At 58.1% G+C, this 22,899-nt stretch overlaps 1 protein-coding gene and 1 long non-coding RNA gene across 10 annotated transcripts in view; one reads left to right on the top strand and one right to left on the bottom strand.

Moving 5' to 3' along the window:
* BAIAP2 (BAR/IMD domain containing adaptor protein 2) overlaps positions 1-17,563 on the bottom strand; it is a 77,671-nt gene extending 60,108 nt beyond the window's left edge. For 5 of the 9 annotated variants that reach the window (XM_058561837.1, XM_058561832.1, XM_058561836.1 and 2 more), the window contains exons 1-2: positions 17,426-17,563; positions 890-965 (exon numbers count right to left, since the gene is read on the bottom strand). In XM_058561837.1, coding sequence (XP_058417820.1) covers positions 890-965; positions 17,426-17,479 — 130 coding nt within the window. In that variant the 5' untranslated portion in view covers positions 17,480-17,563. The remainder of the gene's footprint in view (positions 1-889; positions 966-17,425) is intronic. The other 4 variants (XR_009222764.1, XM_058561840.1, XM_058561833.1 and 1 more) reach the window with 1 other exon arrangement.
* A 464-nt stretch (positions 17,564-18,027) lies between these two features.
* Positions 18,028-22,472, top strand: LOC131417839 (uncharacterized). Its single transcript, XR_009222763.1, has 2 exons — positions 18,028-18,206; positions 19,313-22,472. It is a non-coding gene; the product is annotated as an uncharacterized LOC131417839 (long non-coding RNA).
* Positions 22,473-22,899: the final 427 nt, after the last annotated feature.

Here is a 22,899-nt window from a genome sequence, read left to right as displayed (position 1 = left end):
ACAAAGATGCTGTAGAGAGACACCCTAACACCCGGCCAGGAGAGACATGGTCAAGGGTGCGAGAGACCCGAGGTCAGTGCCCAAGAACAGGGCATCCCGGATCAGAGCATGACTCAGCCAGGCCCCGCTGGGGTGGAAGGGCCCAGACACACTCATGGCCCCCGCTGCAGTGTGCCAGCACCGACATCCCCTCTCTGAGCTGGACAGGTGGGGGGTCTTGAGGAGACTGAGCAGAGCACCTCCCCTGCCCCCATCGCCCTCTGTCCCAGGTCCTCGTGAGCCACAGGGAGTTCACTCGCCAGGCAGACGCTGCAGGCCCCAAACTCAAAGCCAGCGTGGGCGCCTACCTCTTCATTTAAGCCCCAGTCATACGGTTTCAGGACAGTTCTGGAGGCCAGACATCCACACCCGTATTTAGGTGCCATGGACTAAAACAGAACCCAGACCCCGAACTTTCATCACAGTTGCTGGATAAGAGCAAGGACACAGCTGTCCCTGAGACAGCGGGGACGGATTTCAGGGTTCACAGCCCTCGGAGGTGCAGCACCTATACCGTCACTCTGCTGAGTTCTCTTCCTGGAACAAAACACCTCCTTCCATTTCTTTTTTTTTTTTAAGATTTTATTTATTTCTTTCTACTCCCAAAGCCCCAGCAGATAGCTGTATGTCATAGCTGCACATCCTTCTAGTTGCTGTATGTGGGACGCGGCCTCAGCATGGCCAGAGAAGCGGTGCGTCGGTGCGCGCCCGGGATCCGAACCCGGGCCGCCAGCAGTGGAGCGCGTGCACTTAACCGCTAAGCCACGGGGCCGGCCCCCTCCTTCCATTTCTAATGAAGCCCCATGAGCTGCCCGTGCTGACATGCCATCTCTCCCATCCCGCCGCCTACCTGCCAGGGCTTTCTCATAGTTCTTCCCCATGGCGATGAAGTTCCGCAGGCTGGGATTGAACTGCTCCATGATGGTCTGGAGGAATGCAGAGAAGAGAAAAGAAGAGCATTAGTGTGACCCTGTGACTCAGGGAGCATCCCAACAGTGAGAAGAAAATGGTAGGCATCAGCTTCTGGCTCGAGACCAGGAAGCCACAGTCAGGCATCCTGAGTCCAAATCCCAACTCTGCCCTTGCTGAATGAGCCGGGCAAAGAACCCTCCTGAGCCTCGCTTTTCACATCTGTACAATGGGGATAAGAATAGACCTCCACTGCATTGTGGGTCCGTGGGTTAAACAAGCAGATGACTATCCCGGGGCAGCGCTTGGCCTACGATCGGCACTCAGATGCTCTCTGCGGAGGCGCCATCACCCACTCTGGCAGGGCTGAGTCAGCCGAGGAAGGCCCCCACTCTGGCCACACACAAGGAAAGCAGTGCCACCCAGCGCCCCCTCCCATTAAAATCTTCACTCAACACATCAATTACCAAACACCAGCTCTGATTAGAGCGATCCACAGCCTGATTTGCAAACACCACTCTATGAATAATCCCACAGGCTCCGGATGTGTTTGCCCAATGGACTGAAGTCTCAGTGCCAATATCAGCAGTTCTTAGACTGAAGAAATTAGATTTTCACTGCGAAGGCCAAATAAATGTTTTAATTACAAGGCATAAAAACAGGCACACACAAACAGCCGCCAAATGCAAGTTCTACCGGGTACTGTGCACTGACTGCCGACAGCCAACCCCAGCCCGTGAGAACAGCGGACGGAACCTCCAAAGAAAACCCTGCCTTGACCCCAGCCTACGTCTTTGGGTCCATTAGTCCAATACACGTCTGATCTTTCCTGAGGATAAGAGAGCAAGACGCCTGGGAGGGGAAACTGCCACAGACCACAGAGGCCCCAGCGCTTCAGCGGGAACACATCCACAGGGCCCTCTCCCTCCCAGCGCCAGCCTGCAGGCAGCCCGGCCCCAGGTAACGCCCTCTGTTCCCTGCTCCTTGCCCTCAGCCAGTGGGACCAACACGGTGGATTCCGAGAATGGCTGTGCCATCTGGCTCCAGAAAACCTGCTACTTGGCACCTGCTCCATCCGCCAGCCCTGAAGTGCCACCAGGAGCATCTGCACAGAGAAACCAAGACCCATGTTCATGAGGAATGAGGCCCCGCGTCTGACCTCCCACCTATTCCTCTGGGGCTAGGTGCGTGGCTCGTCAGGGGGGCGCCCACCAGGCTCGACACCATGTGGGGAACCCGAGAGGCCGAGCCCACAGGGCAGATGCACCTTCCTTCCTGGATGCAGCGAAGGGGAAGGCACCTACCACGTGCTGCACCAGAGCTGAGGACACCGGAGGACAGAGCAGGGACCCTGTCCAACAAAGTCCCATCCCCATGGGCTGATGTCCCGAGAGGGAAGGCACGCCCACACCACACACCAGGCAGCATCCTGTGTGTTTGGAGAACAAGACAGCAGGACATAGGCTTGGGCAGAGGCGGGGAAAGGAGTTCTCAGCGGAACCGGGAAAGTAGGGGAGTGGAGCACGTGGCCAAGGGGGGAGAGCCACAGGCAGGCCAGAGCAGTACAAAGGCCCCAAGGCCAGGGCCCGCAGGTGCATTAGGGACAGTGCGACAGGCTGCAGGATGGAGGGTTAGCAGGGGAAAAAGCGGGTGCTGTAATAGGTGAGAGCCCACCAAGAGCCCACCATCTCACCTCCCAGCTCACCAGCTCACGGCAGGGAAGGCCCTGCTTCCCCCCACCTCCCCGTCAGGACGGGAAGTGGCAGAAGGTCTCAGCAGAGCCAGGCCAGCTGACTACATTCAAAAGGATCCCTCTGGGGGGCTGGCGCGGTGGCGCAAGCGGTTGAGTGCGCGCGCTCCGCTTCGGCGGCCCGGGGTTCGCCAGTTCAGATCCCAGGTGCGCACCGACGCACCGCTTGTCAGGCCATGCCGTGGCGGCGTCCCATATAAAGTGGAGGAAGATGGGCACGGATGTTAGCCCAGGGCCAGTCTTCCTCAGCAAAAAAAGAGGATTGGCAGATGTTAGCTCAGGGCCCATCTTCCTCACAAAAAAAAAAAAAAAAGGATCCCTCTGACTGCTCGGGGAGACCACGCTGTAGCCAAGGGCCCATAAGACGGAGGGAGAACTGTTGGAGGTGCTCAGTAATCTAAGAAGTGAGGCGAGAGTGGAGAGGGGTTGGACCCACATGTCCTGAACACCAAGCACCGTGATGTGGGGCGGATGGGGCTTGAGGGGAGCAGGGGGCAGGCAGGACACGGGTCACTGGTCTGGGGACCAGACACTGCAGTGGGGAACCCAGAGTCTAGACATGTCAGATCTAGGGAGCGTGTGGCAATCGGGTAGGGATGTCACATAATAGGCAGCACCAAGGGGAGGATTCTGAGTAGGAGACCAGATCTGGGGTTATCAGCAGAGGGAGAAACACAGGGGCCTGCTGAGCCCTCAGCCACTGCTCACACTGCCATCCAGACCTCAGGGCAGAGAAACATTGCACAGTTCACGTGCATTTGTTCAAATGAAACGTAACAGAAGCAGGTATAAACCTAGGAAGGATAGATTCCATCCCCGATTCTGATGTTCCAGGTGTGTGGGTGTGTGAACAGTGCATCTGAGTGCATGCTCGTGAGTGTATGCTCATATGTGCATGTGAGTGTGTGCTCACGAGTGTATGCTCATATGAATGTGTGTATGCACGAGTGTATGCTCATGTGTGCGTGCGCGTGCATGCGTGTGAATGTATGCACGTGTGCATGTGTATGCTCACGAGTGTATGTGCATGTGCATGTGTGTATGCACATGAGTGTATGCTCGTGCGCACGTGTACAGAGTTTCAGCATAAAATATGTTTCTCACTGTAGTGACAGACGGAGGTCTGAGACACCACCCTACGGGGTGGGCATGCAAGAGCAGACCCCGCACTCATAGGACCCAGTGTAATGAGCTCCAGAACCTCATTAGCCACCCCCTTCTCCCCTCTCCCCCGCCGCCCCAGGGAGGAAGAGGAGACTCCACCCGAACTCATCCTTTGCGCTCCATTAACATCCTGAGCGACAGCAGGAAACAGGCCAGCATCCGCCTAGGCCAACGGAGTGGGTCACCATGGCGGCCCACCCACACTCACCCAATGACACATGGGGAAAGAGCCAGGTTTCGCTTCCTTAGTGCAGCAACTGAGCTCATGCACAAGGAATGTGGAGGAGTGAGTGGGCAGGGCAGGACCAGTGCTGGGGTGCCAGCCAGGCCACCCGGGCAGGGCACAGCCTCCACTCCACTGAGAAGGGGCTGGTGGCCAGGACACTGGGCCTGGTCACACAGGTGCCGCCGTCTCGCCTGGAGGCGGTGGCAGAGGCATAAATGCTATGGAGCATACGTCCAGAGGGAGGCCTCCTTCCCTGTGGAAGGGCCAGTTCTTCCTTCCAGCTCCTCATACAGACGCTGGCACCATGGCCCGAAGGGCAGGCCTGCTGTGGAAGCCTGTAGGGGGGCACTCACAGTGAACGGTCACCCATCCGCCTTCGGGTCACCAGATCTCTCGGAACCTCAGCTGCCAGAGACCAACCAGGTTCATGACAAATTTTTCAGGAGGGACCCCAGGGGCCTGAGAAGGGCCACGCCCTCTGGTGGGGATCTTCTCTGGAAGTGGGGGGACCTCTCTGGTGGGGACGTCTTAGAGCCTGAGTTCAGGCCGTTGTAAGGCTTACGCAGGTTCATTCAGATCCAGTGGGCTGTGCTGTCCCCGGGCCCAAACCCACCCTCGGAGGCCTCAAGTGGGGTTCCTGCAACTGCTCCCCCGACACAGCCCACCATAGGGTAAGCACCCTCCATGCCTGCCCCCACTGCCGGCTCACCTAACCAGGGCCCTATACAGCCTCCTCTCTGCACACTGGCAACCACGGGGGTCCCTGGGAGGCAGGGGCACCACGAGCTCCCACCCGGGTTATCACTCAGACAAGTGCTCCAGGGGACCCATCATGCGCCACAAGGCACTTTTTTGCAACTGGTAAAACAACTGTTATTTTTCTGTGGGACTCTCTGCCCAGAGGGAGCCGAGATGCAAACTCCTGACCATCCTCTGGCAGCACTGCCCGTGGGCCTGTTTCCTTTACAAGGGGAAGGGAGTATCTTTTCTTTATGGACACCAAAGGGCGTTCGAAATCTGAGGCCAGGAGGGAGGCTCCCTACGACCTGGCACTGAACAGGAGCAGCCCCTCGCCAGGTCATCTTCGCGTTGTGGGTGCCCAGGCTGCACAGTGCCGTCCTCAGGCCTGTCATGAAACTCAGGCACCCGAGGACCCCACACTCCAGGGCTACTGTCCCCCAGACAGGACAGAAGTCCTGCAGCAGGAGCAACAACTAGCTTCTCCTTCAAACTCCAGTACCTGCGCCATGCAAACCAAACCCCGACGTCCGTTCAAACCCTGCTATTGCACATGGCGACTGTGTTTATTCCTCTGGTAGCTTTCCTGGGCCAAGAACCATATTCAGCAGCAGCACATGCCTTCCCTCACTTGTTAGTTCCTTCAATATTTATTCGGGAACACCTTCAGGGTGCCTGCAAGGGGCTCCTGGACACCCCCACAGAATATACACTGCAGAAGGGTCGGGGTGAGGAGGGGTCTCTGCCAGAGACACTCACAAGCTCGGCGAGGTTCACGGTCACCCTCTTGCTGGGTTCTCACAAAGCTGGATGTCCCTGCCGCCACTGGAGTCACAGCAATCCAGGCCTTAACCGAATCTCTAGGGCAGGGGTGCCCGGCCGCACCCCCCAGCCTCCAGGACCCCAGCTGCCTTTCTACAGGAGTGAACGGGAGGGGCTGAGTCCAGCTGCACAGGGCCGTCACCAGGACCCCGATGAGCTACGAGCCCCAGGAGGCCTTCCTGCCTGGCCGGCTCCTGGCCACTCCTGGCCAGCCAGGACGGTGACGGCCATTTTGATTTACTTCGGTCACCGGTCTGCCCAGCCAGCAAGGACAAAGGGCAGCAGGGCATCCCGTGTCCAACTTGGGGGAGGAGGAGAGCAGCCAATGCACTTCTAGAAAGAAGCTCTGCCAAGGGACTTTGCTCCAGCCCACTCCTGCGCCCGTTCGCCGGCTCAGGAACGTGCTTACCCCTCAGCTCTGGTTCCTGGCGACAGCCCTTGCCAGCCCTCTCCTGGCAGGGCTGCCACAGAGAACAAGTTTCTCTGCTGACAGGGGAAGTGATGAGCCTTCGGCTTCCTCCCAGCTCCCTCACATGTAGCCAAGGAAGGACAGCAGGGCATGTCTGCCTGCGTCCTGCGCGGACACGAGGACGTGCATGCGGTGTATGCCCACAAGGGGATGTGGGTGTGCATGCATATGCCCGCTTGGGTATGTGCACATGTGGCCAGGCAGGCTGCATTTTCTCTCTACACACTCGACACCTGGAAGAACAAACTTAAAGGGCGAGATGACGCAGGACTCCACCTGGCCGCCGGGGGAGAGGTGGCCTTTACACCCCCATCCCCCTAAATTCTCACCCAACTGACCAGCGAGTGTCACTGCCCCATTTTACAGATGGACAAAGAGAGGCTCGGGGAGGTAAGAGCCTGCCCACTAGTTCCTAGTAGAGCTAGTCCTGGCTTCAACCACAGGCCAGCCACACAGCCAAACTGGTCCCTCTCCACACGGGCCTCAGTGCTGTCCCGATAGGCTGCCAAGGCTGCAAGACAGGACCAGGTGCCACACAGGCAACTTCACCTGCCCTGAGATCCCTCAGGAGCCACGTTACACCAATGTCAGCCCAAGGCTGAGGGCTGAGGTGACACGTGCCCACTCCATGCCTCCTCCAGGAGGGCCAAAGCCCCATCTGCTTACCTAGGACACACCATCTCCAGCCTCCGAGGGCCCAGGGCCTGACTGCCCCCGACCACCAGCCCTCACGTCCCACCTCTGTCTCGACTTGGCAGGAAAAGCAGGCACGAACTTTGGGACCAACAGCTCAAGTCCACTGTGGTGCCGCTATCCAGGTACTGCCAGGGGAAAGTGGCAGCCATCCTCCAAGGGGGGGCCAGCCTGAGCAGAGGGCCCCGCTCATAATGCAGGAGGAACAGGGGTGGGGGGTGGGGAGGAGGACTACCAGCTCGAGCCAGGAAGCCTGGCTTCTCAGGGCATAGCTGCACGACTCCTGCCTGGGAGTGGGGTGGGTGGAAGGCTCTGTCTCCCCTCTAAAAACTGAGACATCTGTCCTGAGGACTCATCCCAAAGGAATAAAACCAACTCCAGGAGTTCAGTGAGTGCTGGGAGGGCTTCCTGGAGGAGGCAGATCTTGAGCTGCATCTTGGTTAGAGCCAGAGAAGGTAAGAATGTGTTTGTACTTATTTCAAAAATGAGGAGATGCAGCGGAAGCTTGCAGGATGAAATGGCCTGTGAGGCAAGGATGGGAAAGTGAAGACCGGCAGGGAGCTGCAGGAAAGCCCCCCCCCCCAAAGGAAAAGGGACAAACCAAGTGGTGCTCAACAGGGGCTGATTATAATTTAACAGCACCAGGCTCCCCTCCCCACACCTTCCATGAGACTCCCCCATGGGCCATGAGCCCCCCACAGACCACAAGACCTTTCCTCAGGCACTCAAGGCCTCAGCGTGACAGCCTCCAGTGGGGACAAGGGCCAGGGCCACATGAGTGCATGGGAAGGCCAACCCGAGGAGGGTGCGTGAAATAGCACTTTGCAACAGGACCAAGCACTAGGCAACAGAGAGGGCTGGAGCCCCTGCTCCCAACTGAGGGGTGGGCAGGCGGGGCCACAGCCCAGCCCCTTCAGGAAGTGGAGGAGAGGCCTGGAGGGCAGCTGCAGGTGGGCCTCACACTGCACTGGGGGCTCTAGCCACCCGGCAGCCCAGCCAAGGGTGGCCCAGGGGTGTGAGAGGCCGAGAAGCTGCCCTGCACTAAGGCGATAGTTCCCAGCTTCCATCAGGTCCCCAAGAGGCCGCCAATGCTATAATAAAGTGACAGCTTGTATCTTTGGCATGGCGCCCAGAGTGACATCAGGGAGCACAGTGGTCTCCCATCAGGAGGGACCAAGGGTCAGGTACCCCTTCCCATCACCCCTGGCCAGCCCTGGGAGAGGGGACGGCCTGAGCCACAGGCTGAGCGACATCAGGACAAAAAACAAAATTCTGGCCAACTCTCCCAGTCCTGACTTTGAGGGCCAGGCCTTTCTGTGCTCCCTGCAGGGGACGGGCACAAACTCACACACAGATAAGGAAGGAGCAGCCTGAGTTCTCAGGATCCCCCGAGTCCCCCATCCCCTTTGAGGGGTCACAGACTATAACGGATTCCTTGGGTCTTGGACACCCACACCCCCACTCCCAGTTTTCTCTCGGGGCCTGCAACCCTCAGGCGCCCCAAGCCCGACCCCTCCTGAACGAGGTCCCCGGGGAAGGGAAGCCCCAAATAGGCTCATGCTGGGGGATCAGGGCCGGTGAACGCTGGGCCAGGTCTGTCCCACTGCAAGAGCCACCCCTCACAGGAACCAGATAAACCCCATCAGACCAGGAACCTCACGCAGCAGGGTCCAAACACAGGCCCAACCAGCCTGGCCACTTCCTTTCTGGCCGAGAGGCACGTCCTGTCCATCTAGACTACAGAGGGCACAGCCCCGGGAGGCATCGCGGACTCCTTCCAATGTCCAGGCCAGGCCACACTTGCCTGGACCACTCAGCCCTGCAGGGGCGTCTGGCCTGTACCAGGGGAGGGCGGGGGGTGGGGCGTGTAGCACCAGGCTGGAGCCCACACTCCCACCGACTGCCTTCTTGACAAAATCACCGTGTGCCTCTGTGGAAATCTTCATGTTGTCATAAACTGAGGATTGCCATTTGATTGAGGTCACAGAAAAACCCATCACAGGCCTGAAATATCCCATGGGCCTGGAAACAGACCGCTGCGATTCAGACAGAGAACACCCAGGACGACCCCCACACACATTCTGTACTAGCCCACTGCACCTTGGAGCGGGGGCCCAACTGATCACTGGTGTTAGGGGCTGAATTCATCCCCTAAAAATTCATGTGTTAAGGTCTGACCTCTGAACTTCTGAAGGTGACTATATTTGGAGAGGGGGTCTTTACAGACGTGATAAACTTAAAATGAGGTCCTAGGGGTGGGCCCTGATCCAGTCTGACTGGTGTCCTTCAAGACGACGATGAGACTAGAACACAGACACACACAGAGGGACGACCATGTGAGGACACAGGGAGGTGATGGCCATCTGCAAGCCATGGAGAGAGGCCTCAGAAGAAACCAACTCTGCCCACACCTTGATCTGGGACTTCCGGCCTCGAATGTGAGAAATAAGTGTCTGTTGTTCAAGCCACCCAGGCTGTGGTGCTTTGCTACCGAAGCCCGAGCTGATTAATTCCCGCCTGCAACGTGGAGGTCCAATGATCATTTCTCTTACCGTCAGTGCCAACACAACCAAGTCTCGTACTGCTTGACCGCCGGTTAGAACGTTCCAAGGCCAGTGACCTGTCCTTGTCTCTGTGAAGGCTGTGACCTGAGTTTCACAGGGCTGGGCTCCCCCGCTGGAAGAGAAACTACTGAGGAGCAAGCAGGGACACATCCTTGGAATGTTCTGCAACTAGCCCTCTTCCCACTGCCCTCATGTCAGGTAGGACATGCTGACAGGAACACAGGCTGCTCGGCACCCAGAAACCAGACAGCAAAACAGAGGCCTGGGCCTCTCCGCTTTCTGCCACTGCCCTCCTCCGCCCCGAAGAACTTCCTGTTCTAAGGCTAATAATCACAGCCACCACTTACCCAACACTTTCTATGTGCCAGGAAGTATTCTCTCATCCCACTTAATCATTAATGAGAAAGCGGTGGCACAGAAACCAAAAAACTTGCCCGAAGCCCGTGGGATTCCTGAAAAGAGAGACAGAACAGCGGTTTGGAAGCCCCTGGTTCCCACCCTGGCTCAGCCAGGCACCAGTGGATAGGGCATGCTGCTTCACATCACCGCGGCTCCCTTGCCAGCTGAGACACCCATGGCCCCCCTCGTGGAGCAGGTTTAGGGATAAACAAGGTCAGGCACACACAACTCTCAGCACAGTGCCCAGCCCGGACAGCCACCAAAGGTTATTCACGATTATTCACAACTACCAGCAGACTGCAAGGCCTAGGCAAGGACGTTCTGCCTCCCTGACAGGGAGCCTGAGTGAGAAAGACTGTGAGACCATCCAGGCCCAGGCACTGACTTCACAGCCCCCTCCCCAGGCTGGGCCTCGGCAAGAAGCCTGAAAGCAGGACTGCTGAGAGGTGTGTCCAGACCACCTCCCAGTCTGCCGCTAGCAAGGCCCTGAATTCCCCAGGGCAGGGCAGGCCACGGCCTGAGCTCTATCGGTCCCTGGACTGCAAAGGGCTTGCCTTCCACGGGAAGGGGCAAGAGGAAATAAATGGAGGTATGGACCACAAGCCTCTCCTGCCAGAGTGTCGTCCAGGGCAGAGGAAGTTCAAGTGGCCCCACAGTGGGCTCAGAGGAGCAACAGGTGTGGAGGGACCCAGGTCCACTTTACATCGGGTAGCAGCACTTCTGCCTCCACCACACCGCCTTCGTTTAGAAGCTCAGCTAGAAACAGCAAGGCCCCCCCGCCTTAGCAGGTCAGCTCCAACCACACATGGCTCTGGGCGATGCAAACACCCTGCTGGACAGAAGTCTAGCTCTGGGAGTGGGGACACAACCTCTCCCCCTGCCACCATCCCCACCCCCATTCCAATGTCAAGATGTCGATTTCTTTCACAGCACAGAGACCTATGAAATCCCAGTGCATTGCACCATCTCTGAGTCTTGAGACCGCTGTCGCTGGCAGCAGCCATTACGTGTGTCATCACCCAGCACAGGCCCACCTGGTAACTGTCCCTGGCATGGCTGGGCAGAGGGAAGCCTGGACATTACATCCACAAACCTCTTAGCAACTAAGAAGGAACAGGGGTCCTGGCCATTGTCGGAAAACCTTCTTTGTTCAAGAAACAAGAAAATGCCAGCAACAAAAACAGAACAAGAGCCCGGAGCCTTGGAAGAAAATCTCAGAGTCGTGCTCAGGAACGCCCATCATCAACCCTGACCCCAACAACCAGGAGCTGAAGCGAAGCTCAGAGAAGCCAGACTCTGAATGCAAAACAGTTTTAGGAAAACTCTACCGATTTATTTCCCATATAGCTGATGTGTAATTTTAAAAAAATCTGTCCAAATAATTCTGAAACAACTGCTCCAGTAGTAAAAAATAAAAATCCCATACAAGAAAGCACTCTGTTCTGATCAGCAGCCTTGTTTTTTCCTACTGGTCCGTGACACCCCCACTCACAGTTCAGGGTGCGAGGGGTCCGACGGCACACGTTCAGACATCTGCATGCTGCCTCCTGAGGGCGTGTGCTAGGGCCCTCAGGATGCTCGTCTCACAACAACGTCAGGACTGCTGCCCCCGACAGGCACTGGAGCCAGAAGTGGAGCCTGCAGGGAGCCGGGACCGTTCTAGCCGTCAGTGCACGGCGCAGAAGGAGCAATACTACGCACGGCCACAGCCAGGGCAGGAAAAGGCCAGGTGAGATTCCTCCGACCTTGAGCAGGAGCCTGAGGATCAGACAGGTTTTCCGGGGCAGAGGGAGGCTCCCACAGTGCAAGTCAGGAGAAGGAGCTCACTCGAGGCCCCAACTGCTCCTTAGCAGGCAGAGCAGAGTCCTGCCAATAACACAGGTACAGATCCCCACTTGCCCCCAGGGTTCCCAAGGTCACCTCCTGGAGACAGGACTCACGCTCGCATCAGGCCCCACCTTCCCACCCCAGCCACTCTCTTCACAGGCCTGACTGTCCCCTTGAGCTTTCTGGTCCCCCCGGTGGGGACCAACACCAAGGCCCCAAGGACACAGCAGGACCAACCGCTTCCTGGCTAACACTTTGGCCTGCCTGCCAGCCCTGAGAAATAGGGACTCCATCTGCCTAGGGACACAATCCTGCCACCATCTCCAGAACCCACGGGGGTGGCTGCTCTTGGGACAAACAGCTAAAGAGGGAAGACCCCAGCAGAGGTGGTGATGGCGATGCAAATGCAGGCATGCCAGAACCCAGAAACAGGGCTTACTCATTCTCAAACACTGACGCTCACAGGCCCACAGTGGTTCTAGGCTGTGGGAAGCCCTCACAGTCAGGCAGTCACACGGGTCCTGAGTTACCACACCTGGGTCCCAGGGGAAGGCCGGGTTCACGCGGGAGCACGTCACGTGGGGACAGAAAGATTTTCTCCACTATGAGAAGCCTGGACGCCAACCTCCTTCCAAGCCCGCTGGCTGGCGCCAGTGGCTGCCCGGTACGGGACACCGGCGCACTTCCTCAGCCTGCCCTGCTCCTCTGGCTGAGGGCCCCTTGAGACACCCCACAGCTGTGCAGCACAATCAGGGCCAGGAACAAATCAGAACTGGGGGGCAGGAGGACACTGGAAGAAGGTGACAGCTCAGCCCACTCTGCTCTATAATTACCACAGCCGTAGGCAGGAGAGGGTAGCACAGCATTTCGAGAGGGAGGCCCCAAGTGCAGTGTGTCCCAGAGGCACAGGTCTGCACCTCCCCATCCTGAGGCCTGGGCAGGTTAGCCAGGAAGGCAACGCTAGGTGGGCCCTGGCTTGGTGCACCCAGGGGCCAAGGCAAAAGGACAGAAACCAGCCTGGCCAGCAGCCCATGGCACCCCCACACCAGACTGACTGCTCAGGTGTGCCCACTCGATGGTGACAGCACAGGATGTGCAGAGCAGCTACACGAGGCTGGGCGGGGATAGGCGGCAAGGCCAGCTCTGCCTGCAACCCACCTGATCCTGCAGTGACACTGTGGGGCTCCCCTGAGGAGGACCCAGATCAGAAAACCGGGGGAGTGCCAGCTGGGCCCTGGGCTTCTTGTGGCCTCCCGTGCTTCAGAAGAGAGGATGGGGCCCTCCCATTCAGCAGCCAGTCCTCCCCTGAAAGGCTGCCCATCCTGGGCAGCCCAGCCACTACTGCCCGTGCCCAGGGGACCAGGCTGGCCCTCAGGAAACTTTGTCTAAAACTAGGCATCAACAAGAAAACAGCTCTGGAAGCACCTCCCCAAGAGGCCTCTCCCCCACTGACTGTGCCCCACGAACCCCAGAACAGCACTGGCTGTCATTCTGATCTGGAGCCTCAATTGCACACAGGTCAGTCCCACAAGTCAAGCCAACCTCCACAACAAAGGATACATGCTTGAGACAAGACCCATCAGGACAGCAGTGCAGGTAAGATACTCCCTACCCAGCTCAGAACTCTGCAGAACCACCACACCCTGGGCCAAAGTGCCCCCTAACCTTCCCCGTTACGTTTATCAGCAAACACTGGTGTGTAACACCACGTGAGCCAACAGCAAGAGTCCTGTGCCATGGTCGACGACCTGTGGGACGTGACCTAGGGACAAGGAGCTGCTGAAGTCAGTCAGCTCAGAGATCATCACAACAGAGAAACCGCCCTTGGCTGCCCGGACCACTCCAGAGAGGGCACAGGAAAGACACTCCTGCTAAGACACTGGTGGTGGACAGGGGCAGGTGCCACGCAGCATGCTCAGGGAAGGGAGGCAGAGTTCGGTGGGTGACAGCAGGCACCCTCATCTGACTGGAAGACGCTACCCCAATGGGGCGCCACTGAAAGTACCTCTAAAGCAAAGTAAACAGCACAAGTGCACACACACAAGCATTCAGGTTTACACTCACACACACTTGTGTTCATGTGCACACGCACAAGCATACACTCACATGCACAGGCTCACATGTTCATACACACATGCACGTGTACACACACATGCACAATGCTCACATGCACACCTTTCCGTACACACAAGCACACACGTGCACACACAGAGCTGAGCGTGTGCTGTAACTCCTCACCTCCTCAGCAGACCAGGCACTGGCTCTGCTCCTCCTAGCAGAAGGTTTTGTTGCCAAGGAAGTGCTATCAGAGAGTCCACTTCACCATCTCCAACCGGGAGCCCGCTGAGTTCTGTCTACTACAGATGCCAGGCTTCTGCCGGCAGCCAACAGTTTGGTGCGACTGTCCAGCGATGGGTGGAGGTGAAAGGGGTCTGAGGTCAGCAGCATAGGGCTTGGAGGCACCATGCTTCCCACTGCTCCCCCAAACACCCACCTGAAGGAGTGAGTGGGACGTGGCAGAGGGCAGCGGGCCAGGCCTGGGTAGCCAGGCCTTAATTAGGAAAGCCAGCAGTGGGCCCTCACCTGCCCCGGGGGACCCCTCCCACCAGCATCTGACACCCACCATCTTGCACAAGCCCTCGCCAATGGCACCAGACGTGGCAAACCCGACTAACTCCCAGCTGCAGGAACCTGCTAGCAACAATGTCTATGCAGGGTGGCTGCAGCATGGCTAGGCCAGCTTCACCACAAAAACTGCAGGGTGAGGACCACCAGACAGCCTCTAGTGACCAGCCAGGCTGTGCTGCCCAAAGCCAGAGAGTTACAACACCATGAACAGCCACATCCGAGGCTTTCCTAGGGACTTCCTCCTCCTCAGGCTGTTTCCCACCTTCCTGCACCCTCAGGACAGGGAACGCTACTATTTCCAGAAAAGCTGCTGGGGCCGCCACCCTCAAGGATCATCAGGTTGCTGGGAGCCAGAGCTTCTCTTGGGATATAAAGACCGTGAGAAAAACACCAACTTGACTGTCACTTCCCAGAACCACGGGGAGCTGAGGTCAGTTGCTAAAGAAGCCTCTCTCCAGCATGGGGGACGCTCAGCAGTCTCTCCCGTGACCGCTGTGGTTTGGGCTTAATCCTGAGCCGCAGACGCCTACCCCCTGCACTCTGTCCCTTGCCCTGGGGCAATTACCCAGAGTGCCAGGTCCTGGGCTCCAGGCTCTGCTGCACGCACCCCCATCTCGTGAAGGGCCCAGTCCAGTGCTGGCCTTCAAGAAACCCCCAGAGGCCTTCAATGCCCCACTCTCTGCCTAGGGGCAAAGAGAGAGTTCTCAACAGACAGCGGGAAGCAATTCTACTTCTCATCCCTTCATCTTACAAGAACCTCCCCGAGGACATGGCTCCCACAGGAACCAGGCCACGAGGAAAGAAGCGAAAGTCTGCGTTATAGATTCTTCCAGAGAGAAAATCAAAACTGTACATTTTATTTTCATACTTTTAATCAGCAAGGCCAAGGACGAGCGTCCCTACCGTCCTTTCTTTGCCAAGCAAACACCACTCAGAACCACAGCTGAGGCGACACCGGGGCCAAAGCAAACAGCTGAGCTGCAGCGCAGGGTGACCCCAAGCAGGGCCACGACCCAGCCACTCTTCTGCAAGTTGTCCCCCCCCCACCACAGGCACAGAGGCAGTGCCAACCCTGGACAGGATGGAGGACCAGCCGGATCGGCCTGGGTCTGCACACGGGTGACTCTGACTGTGTCCTGACTGTGCCTTGATGTGGGCTGGTTTCTGCCTGGCCAGCATGCCAAAGCTGCCCAATCTGTACTGGCTCTGCCGGGGAACACAGGCTCCCCAGGGACCAGACAAAAAGGTAACCACGCCAGCACTTGAAGACTCGGCAGTCGGTCCGCAGAGCTGCAGGAAAAGCACCACCTACAAACCAACCTGCCACCGTGCAGTGCAGGCCTGCCATGAGGCCAAGAGCCTGTGCAGGGGGCACAGCCCCGAGACACCAAAGCCTGACATGTCAGCCCCACAGTCCTAGGTCTCACTGCCACACCTTCCCATAAGAGCTCATTAATCAAGTGACCCTCGGAACACAGACGACCTGCCTGATAAATGTGTGCCCCAAACCTTCCAGGCTGCTTCCAGATGGGCTAAAAGTCCCCAAACACTCAGATCCTAATAGTTTCCTGCCGCTATCCTACCGACAGATTTCACTTCAGACCTCCAGACAAACAGCAGCCCCATCTGGAAGCCGCTGAGCGGGAACCGCACGCCTGACCATCCAGATTACAAGACTTTTACTAAGGAGAACCGCGGGACTCCCCAGAGCAAAGCCACGCCACGTATCCCTCACAATTCTCATCATGGAAGTTCCTGTTTAATGGTTTTAGGCAGAAGCAGGGAAAATATAAAAAAAATATTCTGATGGGCAGTTCTCTTCCACCCCCTGCAATAATGAGCAAATCTAACGGAACTCATGACTAACAATTTAATAAACCTCCCTCCTCTGACAGCATTTGCAGAGCAACACGACTACAAACGTATGCCACAGATTCCATGTGATACCAAACAAGAAAACCCCTAAAGGCTGTTCCTTTTAGCGCTGATTCCTCTTCAGTCTCCGACTGCTGTTTACTGGCAGCTCTAACGTGGCTTCAGAACTGACTTAGTCAATCTGTACCTGGCTTCGGGATTCTTCCAGATGACCTCGCTGCAACTCTAAAACCTTTATTAAAGGTGTATTAGAGTACACTCTGCCTCCTGACTCCAGCTGAAACCAAAGGGGGCCACCCCAGAAGCCTCCCCCTGGTTTTCCAGAGCCGGAGCCAGCTAAGAGGGTTTCACAGGCCACCAAGAAGGCACAGCCATAGTTGTTTAATACAATCAGAAACTGTTGCTCTGCCAGTGCCTGGCAATCCCATTTAGCGACCATGAACCAGCAGCCGTCATGTAAACACCAACTACCCAAATCTCCCAGCCTACTTAACCTTCAGACACAATTTCGAAATAAAGCACAGCTTTGTAAGAGACCTGCCGTGGACTGCCCAGGGCACGAATCTCCCTCGTGAGAAAATGCCGCCTGGAACCACAGCGGGCCTTGAGCCACGGGGAGCCTGGCTCTGTTTTGTTGGGGGTGGGGGGTTTAAACTGAAAAAATGGATGCTGAAGAAACAGAAACCCAAGAGCCCGTTAACGTGCATACAACGAGCAGAAATGACCGACGAGGGGGCTGCGGTGGGGGCTTCCCCGGGGCCCGCGGTCCTCGGATGTGACACTGGCATTCCACAGAGAACGATACGAATTCGACTCTCAACACACATCAGAAGCAAAGGCAGGCGCGCCAGCCGCCTACACGATTAGTCTTCTCCCTCCGCGGTTACATAAGACGACGGATTATCTGGCCACCCATCCAACCTGCCCGCGCGCGACCTCCCCACTAGACCACGTCCACTAATGCCGGCGAAGGAGTTGTGAAAGGCACGCCTGTTGAGAAAAAAGTGCCCAAGGCTTGCATAACAGCGGTTAAAGGGGCCACCACAGGGCCACCACGCCGACCGGAGCGCAGGGCGACGGGCGGCGGCGGCCTCGGACCCCGGCAGCCCCCGGACGCCGCAGCCTCGCGCCGCCCCGGCGCTCCCCTGCTCCACTCGAGTCCCAGGACTCCGGAGAGGGGCGCGGAGGGGAGCGCCGGGGCGGCGCGGGGCTGTCGGGGCGGGGGCACCCGCGCCCACCGGTGACCGGCCGCGTTGAAAAGACCCCCGAGGGCCCCGGGGCCGCCGCGGTCGGGCCCGAGCGCGCGGCGGCGGGGAGCTCACCTTGTAGACATTTTCTGTGAGCCGGTGCATTTCCTCCGAGCGCGACAGCGACATGGTGCTGGTCCGGCGGCACCACGGACCAGAGCGGGGACGCGGGCAGCGGGGGCGCGCGCGACGGCGGCGGAGACACCCGCAAGCAAACGAAGCAGTACGCGAACCCCAACCAAAACCGCGGAGGTCGGCCGGCCGCTGTATTTATAGCCGCTCAGGCCCCGCCCCACAAGCCACGCCCCCCCGCGCGCCCTCCCCCGCCGCGGCCGATTCACCGCCCCCGTCCGCCCGCCCCCGACCAGCCCGGCGCTGCTACGCAACCGGCAGGCCCCGCCCCCGCACCGCCCTTCCCATTGGCGGGTTCAGGAGATGGGGAAGAGGGCGGGGACAGGGAGCGGGACCTGTGGGCCAGCACCCGGGCAGCGATTGGCCGGCGGCGCTGTCGATCGCAGGGGAGGAGGCGGTGGCGCAGCGCGGGCTTGGGCCCTGGGAACAGCCTTGGGGGCCCCGGCGACAGCCGGGTTGGGGGCGGGGAGGCGGGGGCGGACGGCTCGGGGAGAAGGGAGCAGAAGGTAGGGGGAGGGGGCGCGGCCGAGTCGCGTGCGGGCGGCGCTTCGCAAGTGGCGAGTCGGGGCGGCCGGGCCCTGGGTGCCGCTCCGCCGAAGAAGCCGGGGTCACAGGCTCGCGCGGGGCAGTGGGCTGGTCCCTGGGCGCCGGCTGCGCGAGCCTGGTGAAGGATGGGAGAGGCTGGCGCGCTCCCCAGGTCTGCCCGGAGCCGGCACCTTCGGAGGTAAGTCCGGGAGGTGGGCGGCGATTCCCCGGCCTGCCCTTCTGGCGAGAGAGGAGGGTGGGCGGGAGGGCCCCGGGCGAGGGGGACCCCAGAGAGGGATGGAGGGGGGAGGACCTGGAGGAAGGACCCTGGAGAGGGGTGGACCCTTGGGGGGAGGAAATGGGGCTAGGATTCTGGAGAGGGGAGGACTCTGGGAGGAGGAGGGTCCGGAAGAGAACTCTAGTGGGGGAGGGAGGATTTGGGGGGAGGATTCTGGAGAGGGGCGGATGGCGGGTGGGGAGAGGATCTTGTGGGGAGGAGTGAGCGGGGACCCTCCAGGAAGGAGAGGACCTCGTGGTGCTGGAAGATCCTCGTCGGGGGGGAAGAGTTTCCTTGGGGAGTTAGGACCCTGGGGGAGGGGAGGGATGGGAGGACCCTGTGGGGTGGGAAAAGCTGGGGAGGGGAACCTTGTAGATGGCATCAAGAGGCGCTTCTTGGGAGGTTCTGCCGAGGAAGCTGACCAGGCTGGCACACAGGGTTCCCAGTGCAATTCCCTTGGAGAAATATTTACATAAATTAGACTAATATAGAGCAGTTTTTTGTTTTACATTGTGAAACACCAGATCTGAGTGTTTCCCTTGAATTACACTGACACTTTGCATTAGCATCCCATCAGTGGACAGTCGCTCATTTATCCCTTCAACTGCAGGCGCCCAGGGAGACACAGACCCACAGATGCTGGTGGACCCCCGGCCGAAAGCAAGGGAATAAGACAGGTGCCCAGGTTGCAGTCTGTGACCTGAGTGGACCTGGTTGTGCTTCATATGGATGCGAAGGAAAGGAAAGCGATATTCAGGAAGCCTTTGCTTCCCCTCCTAACCTGGAGCCTTCCTCCACAGACAGATCTTTTTTGGTTTAATTTCGTTCTGGCTGCTGTCCCTGGCTTCCTCCTTTTTTTTGTTGCTTGCAATGTTTTAAGGTAGATCCCTGTGTACGTAGTTTCTGGGATTCTTCTGGTTGCAAGGGACAGAAAGCTGGCTCAAACGGGCTCTAACAACAAGGGCATTTATTGGCTCACATAACTGAATTCAGGACTGGCTTCCTCCACATCTTTCCCTTTCCCCCAGCTGGTGACGTCCATTGACCTGAACGGGATCACAGGCTGCCTTGGAGCTGGATGATGGAGAGGAAGAGCCGCTGCTCACCCAAAGGGAGTTGGAGTGGCCAGGATCAGAAGAAGGAGAGCTGAAGGCTGGCAGGCACAGATGGGTTTCATCACTCTAGGAAGGGCATCAGCCTGGGGAGAGTTCTTCTGGGCCATCGGCTCCCATCAGCCATGAAACAGTAGAGGGAGGAGAGGGGCCTCTCCAGAGAAGTGTCCATGGTCCTGAGCCTCACTCCACCCTCTAGAAAGTCCTGCTTGTGACCACCCTCCTGCTGCCCAGTGGAATGCTCACATTTGGTAGTGGCTGAAATAGGGAACCCACTCAAGCTGGCCTCCCTTACAGGTGGGCTAATAGCTCAGCAGCGTTGTCCCAGGCCTGCTCTTTCCACCTGGCAGCTGGGCAGGTGGTGAACAGCTGGGAGGGAAGTCATCAGTCAGAAAAACATGCACAGAACACTTGCTGCAAGTGAAAATGAAGGAGCATCATGCCCCGAAGCACCGAGAAAATGCACTGGGGCTGGCGGTAGGCAAGGAGTGGGATGTGGGTGAGGTAGTGGTACCTAGGCATGAAGAACTGAGACAAGAAAGCTCAGCTTCCCTGAGTCACTAGCCTCTTGAGAGAGCTCCAGCCCGGGCGTGCCCACCCCTTCAGCCACAAGGAGGAGGTCTGAGCCCCAGGCCAGGAGACCACCAGTGTTCTCTGAGGCCTTTCTTACTTACATGTAAGCCCCTTCAAATGGCAGCGGTGTCTGGGGTGGCCATGAGTACCAGGGGTAGGGATCTAGGGCCTAAGCAGTGGACAGGGCCGGCAGTGGGCCCAGCATTGAGAAGTCAGCCCAGCGCCAGCTCCAGGAGGCAGGAGGGTGTGCTTGTCTTGGCACCTTTTTATCTTGGAGGCGTTCAGAGCCCTTGAGAAATCCCATCTTGTTTCTTCTGCTCTCAACTCAGAGTGTCTCGGGAGGTTGTGGGCTCCAGCGACTTGCCTGAAGGTTGGCATTCAGTGCAGCTGGGAAATCGTTGCCTAGACTTGGGGTCTGGCCCACCCCCTCCAAGACCAGCAAGAGGAAGCCATTGTCACGATGGAGAAGCTTTGCTCTTCCCTCTTCCTCCGCAAAGGACAAGCAGGAAGGCCAGCACCAGCTGAGACGGGCAGCCACCAGCACCCCCAGCCGACTGTCTGTGCCCCAGACCAGGGTGTTCTTCCTGCGCTTGGGGCGGGTGGGGAGCAGGTTTCTGTAACCGAGCAGCTCCTGGGTTACTGAGGAGGCGGCTCTCCCTGCCACTTCTGATTGCCCCTCCCCTCAAGGTCCCTGCAACCAGGGAGCCATGTAGCCATGGCAATCTTCAGCACCCCTGCTGGCAACCAGAGGGTCCCCTGCGGCAGGCCCTTGCACATGCAGGGTGCTAAGCCTGGGTCGGAGGCAATAATCTGACCACACTGAGCTGTGACACTGACCCCGGGCCAGCTGAGCCCGGCTCGGGGCCACCCGGGAGAAAAGGACTGGGAGCAGCAAGAATGAAAGTACACTTCTTCATCAGCTTATTTTTAGTCACGTTATGTAAGTGGCTTCATCTTAACGTCATGTGGGGGGGGGGTTCTCAGATTTAATTACAGGATGACAGCCTTTGCTTTTCAAGCAAGCTGTTCTCCTGGCAAGGCAGGCACAAGGATTTGTGAATTTTTGCTAAACAGAAGGAGCCCTTTCTGAGGTGACTGCCCAGCAAAACTTTGAAGGGTTTTCACTTCCATCTCTCTCTCTGACCAGCCTAACCTGGTTTCCGGGGAGCTTGGCCTAAGGGAGTGGCGATTTGTCTCAGATCACAGGGAAATTTCGGCCTGTCAAGGGAGCTGTCTCCCTCCCCTCCCCTCGCCTCTTGGCAGCCTCCCTGTCTCTCCCAGGGGAGGGTCCACCCAATCAGAACTCCTCTTCCTTTTCTCCTTCCTGGATTAAAGCACTCGTAAATCTGTAACCAGAAAGTTCCAGAGCAGGAGAGATGGGAGGCGCATCCGGAGCCGGCCTCATTCTCCGCACTCTCCCGGCCTTTGCTGCTTCTGCCCTCCACGCTGGGAGCTCTGGGCCACTGGCCTGGGCCGGGGTCACGGGGCAGAAGTGTCCAAATTGTGTCTATAGTGCTGTTTCCTGGTTCCTGGCCAGGCCCACATTCTTCATGACCATCAGCATCATCAGGAAGAAGGTGCAGAGGCTGCCGAGCCCCGGGAGTCCTGCCTCCCGCCAGCAGGAGGGCCACCTCAGCGGCCTCAGCACTTCAGCTTGTCCAGTGTAAAGGGCAGAGCTGTGTTTCCTGCCTCAGAGTGAGGCCTGAGTGTGCGTGGAGGGAGTGGTGGAGGAGCCAGCACTCAGACACCAGCAGCAGCCGCCGTGGGGCCTGGGCAGGTTTCACGGCCTCCCGAGCCCTGCCTGGAAGTGGAGGTGGGCATGGCGCCTGCCGCAGAGCATCGGCAGGAGGAGTCGGGCGTAAGCAGGGCAGGCCAAGCTCCAAGAACCGTGCCTGGCATGTGGCGGGCCCTCAATATGTTTAAGGTCATTGTCATTAGTGACCAGATGGGACATTTCTAGGACACACTCAAATGGTGCGTAGAAAGGCACGTGAGATGCTGCTCTTTTAAAAAGTGGAGTGCCTTGAGAAGATTCCACAGCCCTTCAGTGTGGGCTGTGCATGGTGACTTCCTTCCAGAGAGCACAAGATGGAAGGGGAGAAAGTGACTTTACCTGGGAGACACTGGCAAGCGCACCTCAACCAGGTGAGCCGGTCACATCAACAATGTGAGTCACAGTGATCATACGTGGCCTTGATGTGACGGGAAGGACACTTCACCTCTGTGCTCTTCCTCCCCCAAACCCACAAGCCCAGTCTAATCATAAGAGAAACATCAGACAAATCCCAGCAGAGGGACAGTCTACAAAGTCCCGGATGAGCACTCTGCAAAGCTGTCACGGTCATCCGGGACCACAAAAGTCTGAGAGACCGTCACAGCCCAGAGGAGCCTGAGGAGACAGGACAACTAAACATCAGGTGGGATCCAGGATGGGATCTGGGAACAGAAGGACTTTAGGCAAAAACTGAGGAAAATGAATAAAGTATAGATTTTAATTAATGTATTAATATTGGTTCGTTAATTGTAACAAATGCACCACACTAATGTAAGATGTTAACAACGGGAAAGTGGGTGTGGGGTATCTTTGCAATAATTATGTAAACCTCAAACTGTCCTAAAATTAGAAGTTTATTAAAAGCGGAGCACTAGCGAGCTTGGCACAAGCCTCTGGGCAGCCTGCAGTTCTGAGGAGAGTGCCTGCGCCTCACCCCAGAACTTGGTCCCTGTGGGGTCAGTGGGTGGAGCAGTTGCCCTGTCCCCACAAAGGGCACCCTGGGCCAGCTCTGCCAACGCTGCAACGTGGCTTCCGTGCAGGAGGCTGGCGTGTGGGACCCCCAGTCTGCAGCTGCAGCCACACTGCCCACGACGGAGCCCAGAGCCCAAAGCCGAAGGAGCCCAGGCTGTGAGGGCCATGGGCCCTGCAGATGCCC

Source organism: Diceros bicornis, chromosome 18, assembly GCF_020826845.1.
Source record: "Diceros bicornis minor isolate mBicDic1 chromosome 18, mDicBic1.mat.cur, whole genome shotgun sequence".
NCBI classification, from domain to species: Eukaryota; Metazoa; Chordata; class Mammalia; order Perissodactyla; family Rhinocerotidae; genus Diceros; species Diceros bicornis.
Note: the sequence above shows the minus strand (reverse complement) of the source record. Positions and strands in the feature narration are given on the sequence as shown.